Source organism: Mustela nigripes, chromosome 16 (genome assembly GCF_022355385.1).
Source record: "Mustela nigripes isolate SB6536 chromosome 16, MUSNIG.SB6536, whole genome shotgun sequence".
In the NCBI taxonomy this organism is placed as follows: Eukaryota; Metazoa; Chordata; class Mammalia; order Carnivora; family Mustelidae; genus Mustela; species Mustela nigripes.
Window position 1 is genome coordinate 44,191,721 of NC_081572.1, and position 21,138 is coordinate 44,212,858.

The window sequence follows — 21,138 nt, forward strand, 5'->3', positions numbered from 1 at the left end:
GAGGGGCGTGGCTCCCTCATAGCGACAGAGGACATCCCCCTGATCTCACACTCAGGACACATGGGCAGGTCGAAGCTGGATGGTGAGAGCATCTCTGCTGTCTCCACCAGGAATGGTGAGTTGGTGGTGATACCAGAGTGGGCAGGATGTTCCCTGCCTTCCCCTCGGTCGCCATGTGACTTCCAATCTGCTCGGACTTCCCTTTGAGCTTTGACTTCCCTTTGACTTCATAGACAGTCTGATGGGGGGTAGAAACCTGGGATCCCTCCTCATTGTCTTTGGATTAGCTGGGAGCCAGCGGAAGACCCGAATTTGGTGCGGCTTATGCAGAGGGAGCACCTGTTTCTGGGGAATCTGGGTGGGTCTCCAACTCTGCTTCTTCATCAGTGTCCAGACCTGGGGCTGGATTCATCTTCAAGCCCCTCCACAATTTTTTCTGTGTGTGAACCAATACTGGGTTCCTCTGAGGGGAAGGAGGCCACAGTGGACCATTGGCTTATGCTTCAGGAACTCATTGGCATTTGTCCTGGATGATGCCTGAGGACCGTCCTCTGGGTTCAGAAAGCCCTGCCTAACCTCTACTTGAAGGGTTCTTAGAATGTAGCTGGGAATGCTGGGGGGCAAATTCCCTCCAGGGCGCCAAGTCCTCCCACAATCAACAGACCACGCTTTCCACAATGCCAAGAAGCACGCCCATTCTTCCCGTGGTGCCCCGGTGTTGGAGGCAGCCTGGGAGGTGCAGATGGTGGGAGCAGCATGGGCAGGAAGGAACAGCGGCGTACTTGGCCCAGCTTCTAAGGCCCACTGCTAACAGTTCATCCTTGCACTAACCACTGGTCCAAGACTGTGCCCTGTTGACTTTGTAATCCATTCTCACAGTAAATGAATGAGCGACCTCCCAGGACACAGGCATGTGCCAGGTTTTTATTTTCCAGGGAAGGGAATGATCCAAGGCAAGTGGCCTCCTACCTGTTATGTGATTTGGACCAAGTCAATTCCCTTTTCTGTTACTTCAAAATGATGAGTGAGGAAGGTAGGAGGGCTGAACTTTGCCAGGAGAAACTCTAACATTGACCCACTCTGAATTCTGGCTTTAACCGGTCCCAAGCGCGGGGACCTGTTTTTGCCAGGACGTAGACTGCCCGGGGTGGGGCACAGGACACAGCGCCTCTCAGGGCTGGCACATGCCAGCTGGGTCTAGGTGCGGCTCCAGCTCGAAGCCCTGAGCTAAACACCCATCAGAAACTCCCAGAGGAGGGTGGCTGGTGGGGGTGGGAGCTTCCAGCGTTTACTGAAAATCATGAAGGGCTCTGGGAGCAAAAGTCCTAGATTTGAGGATAGCCCAGTTCTACAGCTGGCGGTACTGAACCGAGTTCCCACTGAGATGGAGTCTCTCTGTCAAAGTAAAGAAAGGAGGAATCCCCCAATCTGGTTCTTAGAAAGGAAGTTATGAATGAAAACTAGGGCCCCCACCTATTAGAGCCCCTAGCCCATTAGACAGCCCTTGGGCAGCCTACTGAGCTCGTGTCATTCGAGGTCCCAGTCTGCGCCCACTGCAGAATTTTCCCCTCTGGTGTGGTCACAGCATGTTCAGCTGAGCCGCCAGACCAGGGAGGGATGCGGGTCCCCCTCCTGGAGTCCCCTGAGGATACTCGGAGTAGGTCTTCTCCTCCGGGGCAGAAGTGAGAGCCGGAGACACAGAGAGCCCGCAAGGCTGAGCCAAGAGGCGTTTGGAGCCATACGAGGCGCATTAACTATTAATAATTTCCAGTTGTTTGCTCGCTGGGTTCGGCCGGCTCCCCAGGCCTCCGCAGGCCGGGACTCCACTCTGGCTCTCCAGACCGCCAGGGCTCCCCACTAGCGCCCGCCGGGCCCTGCCGGGCCAGGGCCAGGGGCCAGGGCGCCAAGAGGAGCCTGGTGCGAGCAGGGTCCCGCGTCCACCTGTAGCGGGGAGCGGGGTGGCGGCGGCGCTGGGGTGCCTGTCCCTCCCGAGGCGGAGTCCGCCCGGCGCCCCCAGCGCTCCCGAATCCGCCGCGCGAGGCGGACTGGGCGGCAGCGCCGAGTGGAACTCGGGCGGCGCACGGCGGGAGCGCAGCGGCCCCTGGCGCCGGGCCTCGCGGCTCGGCCGGTGCGGGTCGGTCCCCGCGCGCCGGGAGAGGCGGGGCGGGGCGGGGCGGAGGGCGGGGCCGGGAGCGCGGCGGCCCGCGGGACCCGGACGGCGCGGGGGCAGCCGGCAGGGAGGGCGGCGGGGCGGGCAGCGGCCCCGGCCCGCGTGTGCGCTCCTCGCGCCCCTCGCTAGTCCCAGGCCCCCGGCCCCCGACCCCGGCGCGCTAGCAGCCATGGTGGGCCGGCTGAGCCTGCAGGATGTGCCCGAGCTCGTGGACACCAAGAAGAAGGGCGACGGCGTCCTGGACAGTCCGGACTCGGGGCTGCCCCCCAGCCCCAGTCCCAGTCACTGGGGGCTTGCGGCGGCCGGGGGCGGCGGCAGCGGCGGGGAGCGCGCACCGGTCCCCGGGACGCTGGAGCCCGACGCGGCGGCGACCCCCGCGGCCCCGGTGAGTGCCCCCGCTCGGGCTCCTTCCCTCCCCATCCAACCCGCAGCCTGTTCCCTGGGGACAGCCAGCCTTGCCGGCCCGCTCCGGGAGCGCCGTCGGCGCCGCCACCCGCTCGTCGGGACGGCGTGGCCATCGCGGGGAGCCCCGGGGCGGGAGCGCGGCGAGAGCCTGGCCAGCTGGAGCCGGTGGCTGGAAAATTGTCATCGCCTGGGAGGCGCGGGAGCCCTGGGAGAGGCGAGCCCCCGCCTTCTGTCTTTGGGGTGGCGGCCCCCGGGGCTGCCAGGCTGCGGCTCGGCCATGTTCCTGCCCGGGGCCGGGCTGGAGAGGAGCCCGGGACACCGAGAAGGAACCCCAGCCTTCTCTGTCCTGCGGGCCTGGGACCCCCGGGCTTAGCCCCCCACCGGTGGCGCCTCCCAAGGACCGGCCCCCTCCTGGCTGGTCTTGGGGAGAAGGGTGTGTGTGCTTCAGCTCCCTGATTCAGAGAGCAGGAGGGACCAGCCTTTGGGGACCGTGTTCATGGTGTGGGAGGGGACCTTGGAGAAAAGTTACCCCCTGAGCCTCCCGCCTCCTGGTGCCAGCCCCTTCTCCTGTCACCTAATCCCCATCTGGCACTTGAAGGGTGGGAAGCCTTTAGATGGGTGGAACCTTTCAAAAAGGAATCCTTTTATTTTATTTCAAGGTTTTTATTTAAAGAAAAAAACACGTAGTCTTTTTTTGCCTTAGGAATCGCTCAGTGGTGGTGTTTATTGCCTTTACCTAGAGCTCAGGGGAAGCCACATCCTGTCTTCAGCCAAGGCTCAAAGTGGGGCTCTCAGTCCCCCTTCCTACCCCTTGGAGATGACTCTGTATGACCCTCTCCGCTGGGGTGAAGTAGTCAGTGGCAGCTGCTGTTCCTTAAAGACCTATGCACATCGATGGGCTTGGAGTTCTTGACCCAGTGACCCTGTCTCTGGGACATCGGAGTGCATTCCCTTTGGAGTGCATCACTTGCCTCAACTTGGCCTTCAGAACCCTTGTTGTCTGGTCCTTCTAGCTTCACCCTCCTGACCACAGGCAGATACATGCATTGGTGTCTCTGATGCTGTCCCTCTACCTCGCATGCCTTTTCCTTCTGAGCCCACCCTCTCCTACAGCTGCCTTTTTGACCTGTCAGACCCCTGCTGGCCCTTCAAGCTCAATTTGTCACCTCCTCTGGGAAGTCTTCGTTGATGCTTCCCAGAGCCATGCCAAAATCAATGGCTTGGTCCCCATTCCCTGGTGGCACCTTGTTCATGTGTCTGTTGTCATTCCTGATGCCTGTCCCATTTCCAGCCTGCACCTGCACCGAGGTGTGGCGTGTCTGTTGGGTTGGCAGGGAGGAGCGAGCCCATAAGGCAGGGGCAGGAGAACTGAGGGCTTGTCTGACTTCCTGGCTACAGTGTGAGTGTGGCGGAGTTGTGCACCTCCCCTCCTGCTATCATCCCACAGCCCCCAGGGCTGCCCGGAGGCACTCCCTAGGTTGAGGATCTGGTAGCCAGGGAGCTGGGGGCAGAGCAGGGCCCACTGTCCCTGCTCGGGGGCTGTTTCCGAAAGCTCTGCGGCAGTCAGTGCCCACACCTTATCCTGCCCCTGTTACTGACCACGGTTCCCAGCCACAGCCCCTCCTCCAGCCAGGGCTTCTTCAGCCCTCCACCCAAGTTCAAGAGCTGGACCCAGAGGACACTTTGCTCCTCCCTCACCTACCCTGGTCCCCTTTGACTTCGTATTTCAACCCTGCACCCTCACTTGACACTGGCCTGGTAACACGATAAGTCTTAGAGCCTCCCTTCTAAAATTCTCTGCTTCCTTCTCTACCCTGGAAGATGTCGGGGGGCGGGGCTGCCACCTCCACATCCTGGCCCAAGTGTGGATCCTTCTCTCAAATGAGGCAAAGAAAGTGACAGATTGCCAGTAACCCCAGGAACCCAAGGCGCTTCTCCCTGTTGAACACTTACCACAGAGGCCCAATTCCAGTCAACTTGGGGAAAACTAGCACCTGTGTCTAGGACAGAACCCTCCCTTATTCAGGCTACCTGATGAACCAGAAAGTTCAGGGCCTCGTCCAGGCCAGGAGCCAGTTAACCTCTAGGGATGCTGTGCTCTGGTTCTTTGAGTCTGCTGAGCAGTGGAAGGTATTATAGAGAACTGTTTTGGTGTCCATCTTACCAGTGAGTTTGTGGCTCCCTCTGTCTTGGTTGGGTGTTCATCGAGCCGTCCCAGAGGCTGGGAAGGCACAGGTCAAGTCCCATTGAATCTTCAGTGTGAAAAAATTTGTGATAGAATTTTTTTGTTCTGGCCTTTTCTGGAGTGTTGCTGAGACCATGGCAGGGTTGGGGGACACATCGTTGAGGGTTCTGGTTAATGAAACCCCAGTTTGTCAAGGTTTTCTCCCTGCCTTGATGCGGGATGGGGCAACTGCCCTAGGGTCTCATCCCAGGGTCATGATGCTGAGCTCCTTAACCTCTCACAAAATCCCAGTGGAGAAAGGAGGCATCCCCTTGGTGTACAGGTAATGATGCAACCCAGGCCTCCTGGCTCTCCAGCCAAAGCTCTTCCAATGCTGTGGGGCAGCCTTTCTCCAGGATCATTCCCAGGACAGGGACACAAATCACAGTCGAGCCCATCAGCTGGAAGCTCAGAGCCAGCACCTCCATGGGGGGCCTGGCCTGTGGTCTAACTGTCTTCTCCATTCTTGCAGAACCCAGCATCTCTGCCCAGCCCTCTGACCTTTGCCTGCTCACCAAGGCTGTGCCCTCTGTCTTTTGGTGAAGGAGTAGAGTTTGACCCTTTACCACCAATGGAAGTAAGGTAAATACAGTGGGTCCAGATTGGATTGGAGTTTTTCATTTTTTCCTTCTTTATTCTAGAAATGAATGCCTGTTTGTTTGTTTGTTTGTTTGTTTTTAAAAAGTTGATCACAAAAAAGTGCCAAAGACTACTCATAGTTTGTTGGGTACTATGTTGGATTTCTTATGTGTTCTAACCAATTAAATATATAGACACACCCTGCAGCACCTGAGTGGCTCAGTCAGTTGAGCTGCTGTCTTTAGCTCGGGTTGTGATCTCAGGGCTCGAGATAGGGCCCCGTATCGGACTCCTTGCTCTGTCGGGAGCCTGCTTTTCCTTCTCTCTCTGCTGCTGCCCCTGCTTGTGCTCTTTCTCCCAAATAAATAATAAAATCTTAAAATCTTCTAAAAATTTAAAATATCTATATATAATATATCTATCTATAGATAAATATATCTATTTATATATATAATATATATTTATATTATATCTAATATAGATAGATATATTATATATAGATAAATATATATCTATAGATATATCTATAGATAAATATATCTATTTATATATATATAATATATATTTATATTATATCTAATATAGATAAATATATTATATATAGATACACCCTTTGAAATAAAAACAAGATCATGTTATATGTAAAGTCCTGCGACTTGCTTTTTGCCCTTTTTGCCTTTGCATATCGTGACCATCAGATGCATAGAGCTTTATAATAAAATAATTCCTCTTTCAGGAAGCTGCGTGCCCTGTTGCCCCACCCCTGCTTCAAGGTGCTCTACCCTTGTCTCCTGTTACAGTTTCACTGGGCAAGGACGAGTCTTCCTTTGGGAACTGATCTCATCCGGGATTACCTGGGGGCAGAGATCCACTGAGAGTCTCCGTTAAAGATCTGTCTCTTCAGGGAAAGGAATTTTACTTTTGGTAGCTTGTGGGCTTTTTTTTTTTTTTTTTTTGCTGGAGTTTCAGTTCCCTAACACAAAGGGCCCTTTGATGGGGAACAAAGGCAGCTCACCAGTTTGGAGGTGAGCCGTTCAGTCCTTTATTCCTGTGGAGCTTTTATTTTGAACAAAATGAGGACATGACTTCCCGACCTTAGCTTCCGCCAGCCTCTTACCCAGTTGCTTAAGGGGAATGAATAGATGTTTCCATCATCCAACCGACCCACTGGAAAGAATGCTGATTCTTACTCCTGGACCCACGGGGTAGGGTCTGTGTGATGCTCTATGAAGCTGTAATAATTACTCAATAAAATGAACTAATGCTTTGCTTACATTAAAAAATAATAATAATTAGCTCCCAAATTACCAAAGAAAGAATTAAAAAAAAAAAGGTAAAGGAGTTGCTGAGGAACATGAAAGTTGATTTATTTAAAAAAATCAAGATGGTAATTGGCTCTAATTGATAAGGTCAGATCTCTGAGTCTCTGGTTTGAGGCGTCTCCCCATCAAAGACCACGGGGGACCAAGTTCAAGTACTTGGTATTACTGAACTTTTAAGAATTCCTGGGTTCCTTCATTCTGTCATTAAAGAGCCGATGTGGGGAGTGGGGGGTACGTCTGGCTAGCTCAGTCGGTAGAGCATGCAATCTTGATCTCAGGGTCAGATGAGTTCCAGTCCCACATTGGACAGAGAGCTTCATTTAAAAAAAAAAAAAAAGCAAGCTGATGGTGACTTCAGGGGACAGAGAAAACAAAGCAGGGACCCCTTATGAGGGGGTAGAACCCGCCTTGTTCTGCCACTGACATACACCACTTGCTGCATGTGAACACTTTGCTCAGTTACTTCTGGGCACGTTTCTCAGAAAGAGGAAGCAAGACATGGAGAAGCAGCCAGAGCGGCTCTTCCAGCTTACATACACAGGCGCTCCCTCCAGGGGCTGCCCCTGTCAGGAGAAACAGTGCGTGCAGGGTGAACGTGGTAAATCCCCGCCCCACCACTCACACCTACTGTGACTTTGACCTCTGTACATTCATTTCTTCTCCCCGGTGCTTGGTTCCGTTAGATTAGATCCTGGAAAGAAAGTGCTTTGAACAGTACCTCCCAGTAAGCTCTTCCTCAGCTCTGGGCTGCTTCTGAAGAGAGCAGCCCCGACTCGGGGTTTGCACCCCACCAGAGGATCAAGGTCACAGTGGGGGCCATCGTGCCCCAAGCTCAGGGGATCAGCTTCGAGCTGCCTTCTCTCTCCTGCCCAGGTACACGTCATCCGTCAAATATGACTCTGAGCGGCACTTCATCGACGACGTCCACCTGCCCCTGGGCCTGGCAGTGGCCTCCTGCAGCCAGACCGTCACCTGCCTCCCCGACTCCACCTGGCGCAGCTACAAGGCGGAAGTGCGCTTCGAGCCCCGCCACAAGGCCGCCCGCTTCCTCAGCACCACCATCGTCTACCCCAAGTACCCCAAGACCATCTACACCACCACGCTGGATTACAACTGCCGCAAGACCCTGAGGAGGTTCCTGTCCAGCGTGGAGCTCGAAGCCTCAGAGGTCCTGGGCAGCGACAGCCTCTCGGATGAGTGCTGACGAGGGTGGGGTGGGCTTGGACCAGCTCTTCCGCTGCCCTCGAGGGGCCCACGTGTTCCAGAGTCTGGCCTCGTCGTCCCTCAAAGTCCGGCCTGGGGAAGAAAACAATGTCACAGCCTCTTATAGTCATGGAGAGAAATGGGTTTTTAAAAGTGTTCAGATTGGTCTCCAAAGGCGTGTATTTCTCATTTGCAGCTGCATGGCTTCCCCAAAGTCTCAATTTGTCGAACAAATAAAAAGCCAACTGGAGTGAAAGGAAAATGGCCCCAGTTTGAAATCGGGAGGGAGGAGAGGCTCTTCTCCTCTCGGCTGGTTAGCCTGAGGAAGAGCGTGGAGAAAGTCTCTGTGCTGGAAAAAGTGAGCTGTAAGACCTTCCAGCCCCGAGTCGTCTTCCCCCACAGCAGTGCTGGTTCCCTGAGCTGTGACCGCCACCCGGGTCCAACCTATGGAGAGCTCAGTTCCACTCCGTCGTTTATTTCCATTTCCATTCGTATTCCTGTTCACCCAAACTCTCGGAATTCTCTACATCCTCTTCATATAAAAACAAACAAACAAACAAACAAACAAATAACCCAAGCCACAATATAAGATGCCTTTTTAAGAAAGGGAGAAAAGGTTCACCCTGTTCTCCCCACTCTTCGGGAGGCTCACATGCATCAGGGGCCCGTGTGAGAGCCGTGGCCTCAGTTCTGGGTCCTTCCACCGGTAGGGTCCGAGTTTGGGCAAAGTGCCTTGAACACTTGGCATCTGATAATGTCTCCCCAGGCTTGTGTAACTCTCCTGATATGTATTTTGGGTTTCCAAATACTTTCCTATTTTCTTCATAAGACAAAACATAGCCTAGAGAAATAGCATTTTGAAGGACTGCTTAGGGAAACCACTTTTGGGGACTCCATGAGGTTTCGGCCCACTCAGGACTGGCTGGCGTCTGGGAGAGGCAGATGTGGATGTTTCCAGTGACCTGCTTCATCAGGATGTGCGTCCTTTCCTGGGACCCCGGGTCAACTTCGATGGGGTCAACACCGCAGAGGAGTTCTGCAGTGCCTTAAGTCTAAGCCAGAAAGCAAGAAAATCGCCCCATCATTCCCTCCAGGTGCAGGAAAGGTGACTTCAGGATAGGGATTGATGTCACAAGCCAAACCCCAAAACGTGGGCGCCGTTGGGATGGTGCACGTTTCTTGTAAGTGCTTACCGTAACGTAAGAGACAATCATGGCGTTTGGCGCATGTGGAGGACACTCCGAGAGCTCAGCTGAGCCAGGCTCAGAAGCAGAAGGGGTGGCTGGGCCAGAGGCTATGGTGGGCCAGGCTGTGTCTGGCTTCAGCCTACGGCCCCCTCTGCCTCCCCACCAGCCCATGCCTCTTCCTCCTGCCAAGCCCTGAGGGGTTTGAGTGAAAAATGTGGCAGGTGGCCTTTTCTCTTCCAATACTGGAAAGAACAATCCATGAATATTTCCTTTGAATACATCCAAATTAGACCATGTGCTCAAGGGTTGTAGAGTATTGTAAACCCGGATTCCCGCAGTATTTTGGGGTTTCTGTTGATGGCTTCTGTGTCCTGAAAACAGAATCGAGAGCTGACTGGGGACCTTGGAGCCACAGCAGGGACTTGTGTTCTGAGGAGAGCAGGCGTGATGGTAATCGCTCTCACTTAAAGTCATTCGAAGCCTCTAGAGCCAAACTGTCCGGTGTCTTCTTCAGCTTTAATGATGTGTGGTCTGTCATGCCCCTAACTGTTGGACGAAACCCTCGGTGAAGCCTTTGAGTGGGTTTATGGTCCCCAGTTTGCCACAGCGAAGCTCAGTGGCGACTGGTAAAGGTGGCACTCTGGGACTCCAGGACCTCCACTATGCAGAGTGACAGATGCTGTCCTCCTTTGGAAGAGTAAATTACGTGGCATTTCTTGATGAAAATGGATTTTTTCCCTCTCTGATTTCATAATCTTGGCATTTAAGACAAGCGGTAAATGTAATTTTTAAATTATGTTAAGAGAGTTCCCAAGGCTTTGTGTCCTGGCCCAGAGGGGACATGTGAATGAGCTCAGAACGATATTGTAGGCAGCGTGGCAGGAGAGACATATGGGAGGACATGGCCTTTGTACACCGCAACGTTTTGAGATGTCCGTATGAGATTTTGTTTTGTTTTTGGGGGGCTGGGTTAAGTTTGGACAAAGCATTCTAGCTGTGGAGAGAATCTGAAATATATCAGTAAAGTAAGTAGAAGTGAGTCATTGTGAATGGGTAAGGCAAATTGAAAAGCAGGTTTTATCTTAAGTTATTCACTAGGGAACTAACTGCAGTTCTTTCTAATCCTTTCTTTCTCTTCAAACCTGCTTTGCTGCAAGTTACAGGAAAGAAGCGTAAGAAGATGTAATGGGACACTTCAGGGTGGATCAAATGACATTGATCTTGGTGGACTTGTGTGTGAGTTTACGAGGTGGAAGCAATGATTTTTAAAATTCCTTAAAACCAACCATTCTTAAGCATATCGGAGAGATACAGTTTACTTATGAATTAAAAAGTCTTTTTTCTCGGTCTCTTAAATTATAGCTTTCATGTAAGAAGGATGATTTGTATTTTCAGAGAAAAGTTGTTTCCTTTTCAAGGTCAGACCTTTTGAAAAAGAATAATTACCTTTTCATTTGACTCTTTTCCTGTTTCTAACCTTAGGAAATCCAGAACAGTGTTTGACAAAAACTATTTTTTAAATTTATCTTTGACATCTGTCCCATTCCATTTTGCTTTGTGACCTCTTCATTTAACAATAAATTATCTTTAAAGAAACAAAACTTAGAGATGCCTCTCTTTTTTTACAGTAAAATCATGTTTTGGTGAAGAAACATGAGAAAAACACCTCATCTTGAGACATTTTAAGATGTGATTATATTTTAATACCATGATACTTCTGTCGGGAGGAGCATTCCCCTGGGAATGCAGGCACCCCTCAGCACAGATAGTTTTAGGGCATTTGTTCACAGATTCAATGTGTGCTCGTTGCTAAAACCCACCTACCCTGAAATTATGACTGGGCCGGTCCCTTCCTTCTTGGCTCTTCTTTCAAATTGCCTTTCTTGGGGCGCCTGGGTGGCTCAGAGGGTTAAGCCTCTGCCTTCAGCTCAGGTCATGGTCTCAGGGTCCGGGATCAAGCCCCACATTGGAGTCTCTGCTCAGTGGAGAGCCTGCTTCTCTCTCTCTGCCTGCCTCTTTGCTTACTTGTGATCCCTCTCTCTGTCAAATAAGTAAATAAAATATTTTTTAAAAATTGCCTTTCTCCCATTTTGCAGAAGAAATACATGTGTTAGTCTAACACATCTTTGCTTGACGGTGGGACATTGCTCTGGGCCAGACAAACCTGTAGGCACTGGACAAAGGGACAGTTAGAAACACTGGAATCAGGGCACCAGGACCCCACTGTAGGGCTCCTTGTCTATCAGTGTCCTTCACACACTCTTGTCAAGAATGAAGTACAGGGGCAGAAGTGAGGTCCGCCTGCTGTGGGAAGTTTTTACTTCCAGTATCTCCAAGTGAGGCAGCTGGAGTGATAACATAATTCATTTAATACCTACAATCTCTTCAATCTCAGGCCATTGTCTTCCCTGATGCAAAGTCCCTTTGGGCAAAGTGTTGATAAGAGAAGAGTTGATAAGAATTATCGAAAGTGAAGGCATCTTATTTCACTCAAGTGTCAAATTCACCGCAAGGCTTGGTGGCTTATCGGTTAATCTTTGAGTTACAACTTAAATATGTCCCAAGAATGCATATAATTATGTGTGTGCATGGGGTTTGTTTTTTTTTAAGCCAGTCTCTTTTTAACAGAAATTAAGTCTAATTTGGCTGGCTCAGGAGACAAGAGCTAACACTGCCACTTAGATTATATAGTGTAAATTTCCCATAAAATGAATGAGCGAATAGCAGTTTCAAGGTTATGTTGGAAAAATATTTAAAGCGTGTAGATTAACGCTATAATTGTGTGTGTGTGTGTGTGTGTGTGTGTAGAGAGAGAGAGAAGCAAACATGTTGAAACTAATAATATTTCAATTTTGCCTCAAAAATACCTTTCTAAGCAAATCAGATTAAGCTGGTACCTCAAGGGAAAAAGTAGCAGGTGTATGAATTAGGTAACAAATCTTACTGCAAGAAATACTTCTTCTCAAAACTAAATTCTTTTTTTTTTTTAAGACTTTTTTATTTATTTGACAGAGAGAGCACACAAGTAAGAGGAGCAGTAAGCAGAGGGAGAGGGAGAAGCAGGCTCCCCACTGAGCAGGGAGCCTGATGCGGGACTTGATCCCAGGACCCCAGATTCATGACCCGAGCTGAAGGCAGCCGCTTAACTGACTGAGCCACCCAGGAACCCCTCGAAATTGAATTCTAATAATTTTATTTCAGAGCAGAATCACTACAAAGTGTTTTGTTCATAACACTACTTCCCAAAATGCTTTCTATGGAATAAAATAAGGTTCTATGATCAAATAAGTTTGGGAAAATGAAAAGCTGCAGATCCCAAATATGTTTATTGTGGGCCTTCGTGGAACACCTGCTATTAGTCAGCTCTTGCTGCGTAACAACCACAAAACCGTAGTGGCACATGGCAGCAGGCATTTATTTCTTGTGTAAAAATGGACAGGTCTGATGGGGCAGTTCTGCCCAAGGCTAGGTGTTGAGTTCAGCTTTGTTCCGCTTGTCTCTGAAGCAGGCTCCTTAGCTGTAGTCCCAGGTTACACGGGGACACTTTCATGTTTGGCCCCAAAGCCCCCAGTCCACCAGACTTTGAGACCCTGGCTTCATTTCTCCTGCATTCCCTCTTGCTCCAGACCCCTGTAATTTGTTTTGTGGTTTCTTCAAGTTGTATCTATTGGCTGCCCACATCCCACTGTAAAACACCCTCTGATGGGATGAGCACTACACCATCAGCAGGACAGCCTCCTCAGTGGCTGTGCAGCCACCCCAACCTAAAATATCATTGCTCAAAACTCTCCCAGTGGACTGAGTACTTCCCAGGGGCGAGGCACTCTGCTAAAGTCTTTATGTAAGTACTGCATTTGATTCCCACCGCACTGAGGTAAGCAGCTGTGTCCCTGTTTCCAGATGTGGGAGGTTAGTGCTCAGAGAGGTTAAACAATCTCCCCAAGTTCACACAGCTAGCACATAGCGGGAAAGACATCAATTCAGCTCTGATGTCAAAGCTCATCATTTTAACCACCGCACCGGGATATCTCATAGCAGAAAGGTGACCACAGGCCAGCCCCACTCTCACCACGCATGGAAGACGCCCCTGCAAAGTGACCAAGGGATCCTATGGCCTCACTGTCCCACGCACCACACCCCCAGCCACTACTGTTGATCCAGAGGACAACTGAACCACCCAAACTGCTCTATCCTCTGCTGTCTTTACCTGGAGCCCTGAGGCATCAGGCAAGGTCCTGTGGCTGAGGATTAACACATGTTCCGTCTCCTCCTCCCCATGGGGATACACCAAAGCCCTTGTTCCTCTTCACTTGATTCTATAGGTGCCCCTCAATCTGGACAGCATCCCAGGGAGGGCCATTCCTGTCTGCTTAATAGCCCCTGCTGGACCTGCCTGTTAACCTAGAGAGTCTAGGGAGAGGACAGGGCTTTTCCAAAAGTCCCTTTGTTATATTTTGTCACAGTATGGTAACAACTTTGTAAATGGCCATTTAAGGAAAGGTGAGAAGAGGGCTGCTGTGTCAGCTGGGGCTAGCAGGGACCAAGATGACCACTTTCCCTTCACTTTCAAAAAAGCATTCTGTAATGTTTTGTATTGGCTTTCAACCTCTCCCGAGTACAATGCAGGTTGTAACTCCTTGGAAGGCAGGAACCTGATCTTAAACCACCGCTCTGTCCCTTTTGGGCCCTGCACCATGTTGCATAGAGACTACCCCACCCTGGACCTCCGGATCTGCATCTTTGTGCCTGAGGAAGGCCTCCAGGAAATGCCAGGAAATTAACACACACACACACACCCAGGACCATCCCTCAGCCAAGGCCTGTGGGCAGTAGAAGGGCCCAGCTCCCTCAGGCTCAGGCCGGAGAATCTTGACAATGTTTCCAGGTGGGATTAAGCTCCAGTATGGAAACAGGCTTAACCGTGCCCCTGGATTGGCTGGCTTCCACTCCCTGTGCTTTCCCTACTGAGCTTTCTTTTAGATCCCAAATAATCTATTTCCATTTGAGTCTTTGTCTCAGGGTGTGCTTCTGGAGAACCCAAACTAATGCAATACCTTGGCCCCCACTTAATAAATATTGGAGCAAAGCAAAAATATCAACTTAGGACAAGTAGTGTAGGACTTTTTTAATACTCTAGAACTTTGCTTAAAATGCTGTTTTAGGAGATTAGAGGAGGAATATATATATATATATATATATATATATATATATATAAACACATATATATATTTTTTTAATGAAGTAAAATTACATAAGTTCAGGTGTCTGATGCTATAATGTGATCACCACCACAAGTCTGCTTACCACCCATCACTGAGCCCCCTCACCCATTTCCCTCACCCCCAACCCCCTTCCCCTCTGGCAACTGCCAATTCGCTCCCTTGGGAGGACCATATTTAGAAGAGAAGCAATACTCCTTTTGAGACTTCTCATAATTATCTCCCAGGGATGGAGTTCTGGAACTCAGTTATTTTGAAGACCACATAAGGGCAGGGAGTGTATATAATTTAAAAAAACAAAACAAAACCAAAAAAACCCCTCTGGGATATTTGGGGCATTTTCCTTGGGCCTAGAGAAGCATGCTGTGTGAGGAGTTTCACCCATTAAATTAGCTTTAGATTTAGAATCGATATAATCTACACATTGTTGGTGATGAGAAATTAAGTAACAAAGAGATGCCAGATTATCCGAGAAAAAAAAATCAGAAAGAGCTCTGTCCATTATGTGGCTTCTGTTCAGAAACAGTGCCTTCCCCAGGCCAGGAAAGGCACCCTGGTGGACGGAGAAGCTGACCTCATCAACACACCAGACATCTGCTTCCTTCAGACAGTCTGATTTCCTTTTATTATTATTCTTTGGTAACACAAAAGCTGGTGGTTCAGGGAAAGCGTCCGGCTGGATTTTCACTCTGGCGCAGCAGCAGCCAGGTCAGAGGGCAGCAGCTTGGGAGGGAGGCTTCCTTCAAAGCAGGACCTGCCATCTGAGCTGCTGTCTTTATCGCAGAGGTACAGAAGGTTCTCAGGGCTCTCCTCGCCACCCAGGTCAGAGTGGAAGCCCTTGAGGGCCAAAATGCGGTACCGCTTCCTCCGGTTCAGCTTATATAGGCGAATCCTTTCTTTTTCTGCCTCTGGGTCAGCGAGAACTCCGTCCCAACGCAGGCTTTCGTTGATGTGGTTGGAGAGGCTCTCTTCTATTTCAGCGAAATGGGGGAGATTTACAGTGGAGTAAGGCGGGATGGGCTTGTGTTCACCTTTGTCCTGTTTGTGCTCTTGCCTGGGGCCATGATCTCTGCTGGAACTTAAGATGTCGTGAAAGGATGAGGACAGCTGCTGACTCTTCAGGCACCGACTCTGCTGTTTATCTGCTGAGCAGATCAAGGGTGTTAGCCTGTGTGGTCAGGCTTGCCCTCAGCCTGCGCAGGTGTGATGCCCAAATCCCCAGAGATGTAAGGGCATGGAGACCCTTCCTGACCTAGGGCTCAAAGAGCCAAGCCCAAGGGCCTCCTATATACCCAAGTAACTTGGGGGAAAGATGAACGGTTTACTGAAAACACACTATAGGCCGGGTCCTTTGGATAAAGGTGATAAGCTTTATTTTCCAGGTGAGGATACTGAAACCCCAAAAGTCTACCTTACCAAAATTACATAGTGAGAGGTAGGGCCAGGATTTGAACATAGGCCTGGATCCCAGTGCCCTGTTCCTATTCTTTCCACCGTGCCATTCATGCTCTTTATCTCACCCAGGTACCGAGCAGTTTAAAGAGTCTATGACTCCACCTGGAGTCTGGACTTGTTTACGATGGGAAGAATGGAGAAAACAGAAAAGCTTCCTAAATCTGATTGTGGAAAGCAATATCATGCCCAGTCAGGAACTATTTCTGCTGTGTGGCCTGTACTGAGGTGGTTTTTTTTGTTGTTGTTTTTTTTGTTTGTTTGTTTTGTTTTTTACATTAATACCATTTCTGAATTATAGAGCCCTTATATAAAATATTGTAAGCTGTGGTTCTTTCATCAGCCTATCCTTCTGCTTTTTGGGTAGACAGACAACCCCCCCCCCCACGCAAAAAAAGAGAAAATAAGAAAATAATCCTCTCTGGGCATTTCTCTTTCTTCCTATTCCTCAAAAACTATTTGGTGTCCCCTGCTGACCGTAAGAGTTACATGCCACTATTATTTCCAGAGTCAGAAACTAGGCCAAAAGACAGTAAGTTTCCTAATTTGGTTTTGCAGATACACGTGGGGCTTTCTGACCTCAACTCCAAAACTTTTTTTTGCCTATGAAGATTCCACCGGAGGAAGTCATTATAACCTTTCTATTGCTCCCTTTCGCAAACCACAAGGGTGACGTGGGGAAGGCTGCCACTCCCCCTGCCTCCAGCTTACAAGCAATGCCAGCTCTACACACAATAGGCCAGGGCCCAGAAACTTGAACTAAGGACTACCTGTGCTAGAGGTAAGAGCCACCTCCCTGACAGTCAAAGGCCCAGAAAGGGACCACACCAGTGGAAACAGCACTCAGAGGCAGGTGCCTTCTATGTCATCATTACACTCACTCTCCCATACACTGGGTGCTCAGTGCTTTTATCAAGAAATCCAAAGGCTGCTGAAACAGGAACTTGGTGAAATATTGGTACTCTATGGGCTTGTGGCAGGTGTTGGCGCGTGTATGAAGTGTTTGTGGGAGGTGGGGGTTATGCACCTGAGTGTGTAGCCAAGTACCCATATGTATGTGTCGCCTGGGAATGTGTGTGCTGGTTGAGGTATCTGTACTTTAGTTATATTTTTGGTGGTTATAATGCTATCGGGGGTGTTGTTGAGGGTGTTGGGGATTATGTAGCAGTGACTGGTGTGATGGTGCATGTGTAATTGAGGGCAGGAGACAGCCTGTGCAGGAAGGATTCTTTCTATGCATTTACAGTAAGTCTACATAACATCAAGAAGGCAGGTGCCCCTAACACATGGGGCAGAAAGCAAAATCCTGTGTTTCTGTGACTGTTTGTCACCAGTGTCTTAGTATCTTGGGCTTGGGATAAGTCTTGGTGAAGATGAGGGGAAAGTGTGGTTAGTTAAGATTCTGAATTTTAGCTGAGGGATTAGGAAATGGAGAGGGTGTCCATGCAAAGCTGAGTTCCTGTGTGGAGCTGGGAAGCTCTGCAGGAATAACGCTGGGGGTGTTGGGGATCTCTGTGGGGTAGAGGGTCTCCATGAATGTTGAGAATTCTCCATGCAGGACTTGGGGTCCTGTGGACATGTATGGTTTTTATGGGCAGGGCCGGGGCATTACTGTGCTGCGTTAAGTGGTATGTGTGGAGAGCGGGAGGACCTCTGTTTGGGACTGGCGAGTTTCTGTCTCTGGTCTGAAGTGGTCCCCAAGTAGATGGCGGTCTCTGTGAGGAGTGAGGACAGGTGACCTCGGAGAAGAAACTGTGGTACTGGAGCCTAGGCTGCTGCGCTAGTTGCTCCTCTTACCGTCCCCCTTGCCGGACCCCTTGGTCTTCTTCTTCTTCTTTTTCTTCTTCACCTTCCGTTTGTTCAATTCTGAGGCGCTGCCTGCGATGGGGGGCAGCTTGGCCCCCAGGCAGCCCACAGTGCCACCCTCTCGCTCCTCCTCGTCGTCCTCATCGTCCTCGCCCTCTTCGCCGTACCCCGACGCCCCTACCACACCGCGGCAGTCCATCAGCCCTCCGCGCTGCAAGCGCTGCCACTTGCGCCAGGGACAGCCGGAGACCCCTGCCGCCCAGCCCGCGGCCGCAGGAGCTGAGCGCCGGGTCAGCGCCACGCGTTTCCATGGCGACCGCCACACACCGCGCGTGCGCAATCCAGGAGCGGCCGCCCGGGAGCGTAGGTGTGCGCATGCGTCCTTCAGCCTGCGGGAAACCTCTGCATAGTCCTAGGTTCGTCCGGGAGGAGTGAGGGGAGAGTGTATAAAACTTGTCCTGACACGTAAGTCCACCTCCGTGCCTTTTAAAATGCTGTTGTCGTCTCCCTAAATTTTTATGTCCCGAGTTCCAGTCTCAAGCGTCTACCCTGGCCTTTCAAGTCAGTCCAACGTGTTTCCAACAAACTTACTTCTCCGTGGTTCTCAGTGAGCAAAACAGCTAGACCAGGGGAAACCTGGTGGCCCTCCCTCATCCTGGCGGGGACTCACGGCCATGCCTGGCACTTGAGCTTCTGGACCCCCGTCCTAAATGGTTTCTCTGCTTCCAAAGCCTCCTCGCAAGATCTTTATCCGCACACCAGCTGCCACGAACTTTTAAAGACAATTGGCTGGCGAATTTCAGTCTCTCGCCTAAAGCCTTCCAGTGGGTCCCCGTCACAATACCTTACAAGGCCTGGTGTGATCTGTCTGCTTTTCTTGACAGGTTTATCCACCACAGATTGTATTTTCCAAAAACGGCTGCAGTAATAGCGCCTTTCCCGCCGTGCTCTTCGAGAATTTTGCCACTTCACATCAAGTGACAGAGTCTAATTCCCCTCTCCTTCAATCTAGGTGGGTTTGGTCGACTCACTTGTAACCCATGGGATGTGGTGAAACTGATGCTGTCCCTTCTTAGCTAGGTCAGAAAACGTAATGCAACAGCATCCTTGTTAGCTCTGGAGACCTGAGCCCCCAGGAAGGAAGTCTGAGTACCCCGATGCTGCCATGCTGTGAAGAAGCCAAACTAGACCACATGGAAAGACCATAAAAAGGAGAGAGACCATGAAGAGAGAGAGCGCAAGATGCCCCAGCTATCCAGTCCCTGATTTCCCATGTCCAGCTAGAGTCTGAGTGCAACAGCAGGAGCGACCTCCCCTACCTCCCAGGCCAGTCTCTCTCAGCCAAGCCCTTCCTGAGTTCCTGACCCAAAGAAATTGTAAGAGATAATAAAATGATTATATTGTCATATAATATATGATAATAAATATAGATAATAAATGATTATACTGACATTTCTAAGTTTTGGGGTGACAAGATACGCAGCAATAAGTAACTGGAGCATCAGTTTTTTATTTTAGACATTCTAGTTTATATGAAGTCATATTTCCCTGTGGTTGTAAACCATTTCCCTGAGGACTAACGATGTTGAGTACTTTTTCAACTGTGTGTTGGCTGCCTGTGTATCTTACTTTGTGAGGTGTCTGTCAGAAGTCTTTTCCCATTTTGTAACTGGAATGTTTTTATTTTTAGTGTCAATGTGTAAGAGCTCTTCACGTGTCTTGCATATAAATCCTTTGTCAGTGTTAGGCTGCAAAGATATTTTTCCAGGTCTGCAGCTTGTCAGTTATTTTCTTCATAGTATCTCTTGATAAACAGTCATTTTAAATTCTGCGGAAGCCATTTTTTTGTAGCCTGCCTGAAGAGTCTTCCCTTATTCCTAATCACAAAGATAGTCTTCTGTTTTCTTCAAGAAGCTTTATGGTCCCGGAGTTTAAAGTTAGGTCCATGATCCACCTCAAATTAATTTTCTGAATAAGGGTCAGATAAGGCTCAAGATTCACTTTTTCCCAAATGGATTTCCAGTTGATTCAGCAATTTCCATTGAAGAAACATTCCTTTCCCCATTGACTTGACTTGGCACTTTTTGGGAAAATCAACTAACTATATGAATCCATTTCTGGGTTTTGTTCTGTTGCATCAATGTATTTGTCTCTCTTTCCACTGATACCACACTGTCCTGATTATTATAAGCTTTTTAAAATTTTGTTTTATTTATTTATTTGAGAGAGAGAGAGAGAGAGAGCCTAAGCGGGGGGTGGGTGAGGAGGGGTAGAGGGAGAGGGAGAAGCAGACTGTCCGCTGAGTATGAAGCTCGACGTGGGGCTCCATCCCAGGACCCTAAGATCATGACCTGAGCTGAAGACAGACACTTAACTGACTGAGCCACCCAGGCATCCCTCTGGTTCTGGTTAGCTTTGTAGTAAATGTTGGTATCAGGTAGTTTGTGCCCTCTGGCTCTGTTCATTTTGAAGATTATTTTGACTATTGTAGAGCCTTTGCTTTTCCATCTACATTTTCCAAATCATCTTATCTATTTCTTCAAATAGCCTGTTGGGATTTTGATGGCAATTGCATCAGCTCTGTCAAGCTTGGCACTCTTCTGCTCAGTAATGACAGTCATTAATACTGACCCAAACACAGGCATGTGTGGCCACATCACTCTGTAAGGGACCCTTCTGTTATTCAGTCCTCTCAGACACTGGCAAGCTCCCAGTTTTGTCCAGCACAACTCTCTACATGGTGAATGCTTGGAATCTGCCCCTCACCTATCTGCTTTTCTCCCTAGGAGCTAAGTGGGGGTGTAAATGACAGAGATCCTTTGCGCAGATGATCACCTGCTGGATGAGATGTCAGGGTTTACTTTCCAGGTACACTGCCCTACTCCCCCCTGGTGCTTGCAGACAGGTGCTTGGAAAGGCTATCTTTTCTCCCTTTCCAAGAAAGGCTGGCATGTGTTCCCTCTCAGCTGGTCCTCCTTGCCTGGGTGCTCATCTGGCAGGAAACAGCTTGCCCACATTTCTATTCTTGATTTTGGTGAAGGTTGCATTGAGGTTATGCTGAGCCAGCCAGTCAGCTTTGAAAGAGAAAATTCACATCCAGCAAAGAAATACATTATTTTAAAAGAGTTTATTTATTCATCTATTTGAGAGAGAGAGAAGGAGTGTGAGTGGGGGGAGGAGCAGAGGAAGGAAAGACAGATTCCCTGCTGAGTGGGGAGCTCAATTCAGAGCTCAATCCCATGACCATGAGATCATGGCCTGAGGCAAAATCAAGAGTTGGATGTTTAACTGACTGAGCCATCCAGGACCTCGGGAATGCATTTTTAGTATATTGGGGTTTGCATTTTTTGTTGTTTTTTTTTCTTTAAGATTTTATTTATTTATTTGATAGAGCGAGTGAGAGAGAGCACGAGCAGGGGTGAGGGATAGAGGGAGAGGGAGAAGCAAACTCCATGTTGAGCAAGGATCCCAATGTAAGACTCCATCCCAGGACCCTGGGATCGTGACCTGAGCCAAAGGCAGACATTTCGCTGACTGAGCCACCCAGGCATCCGGAATGCAGTTTTGAATG

General features: G+C 49.7%; 2 protein-coding genes across 2 annotated transcripts; one reads left to right on the forward strand and one right to left on the reverse strand.

The window, feature by feature from the left end:
* Positions 1–2,226: 2,226 nt before the first annotated feature.
* Positions 2,227–10,687, forward strand: RFLNB (refilin B). Its single transcript, XM_059379077.1, has 3 exons — positions 2,227–2,555; positions 5,272–5,381; positions 7,574–10,687. Exons 1-3 carry the CDS (start codon positions 2,340–2,342, stop codon positions 7,902–7,904), a joined length of 657 nt encoding a protein of 218 aa, XP_059235060.1. The 5' UTR covers positions 2,227–2,339; the 3' UTR covers positions 7,905–10,687.
* A 3,750-nt stretch (positions 10,688–14,437) lies between these two features.
* LIAT1 (ligand of ATE1) lies at positions 14,438–17,870 on the reverse strand. The gene is made up of 2 exons (XM_059378699.1): positions 17,559–17,870; positions 14,438–15,451 (listed from the first exon to the last, which is right to left on the reverse strand). The coding sequence occupies exons 1-2, from the start codon at positions 17,764–17,766 to the stop codon at positions 14,994–14,996; spliced, it is 666 nt and encodes a 221-aa protein (XP_059234682.1). The 5' UTR covers positions 17,767–17,870; the 3' UTR covers positions 14,438–14,993.
* Positions 17,871–21,138: the final 3,268 nt, after the last annotated feature.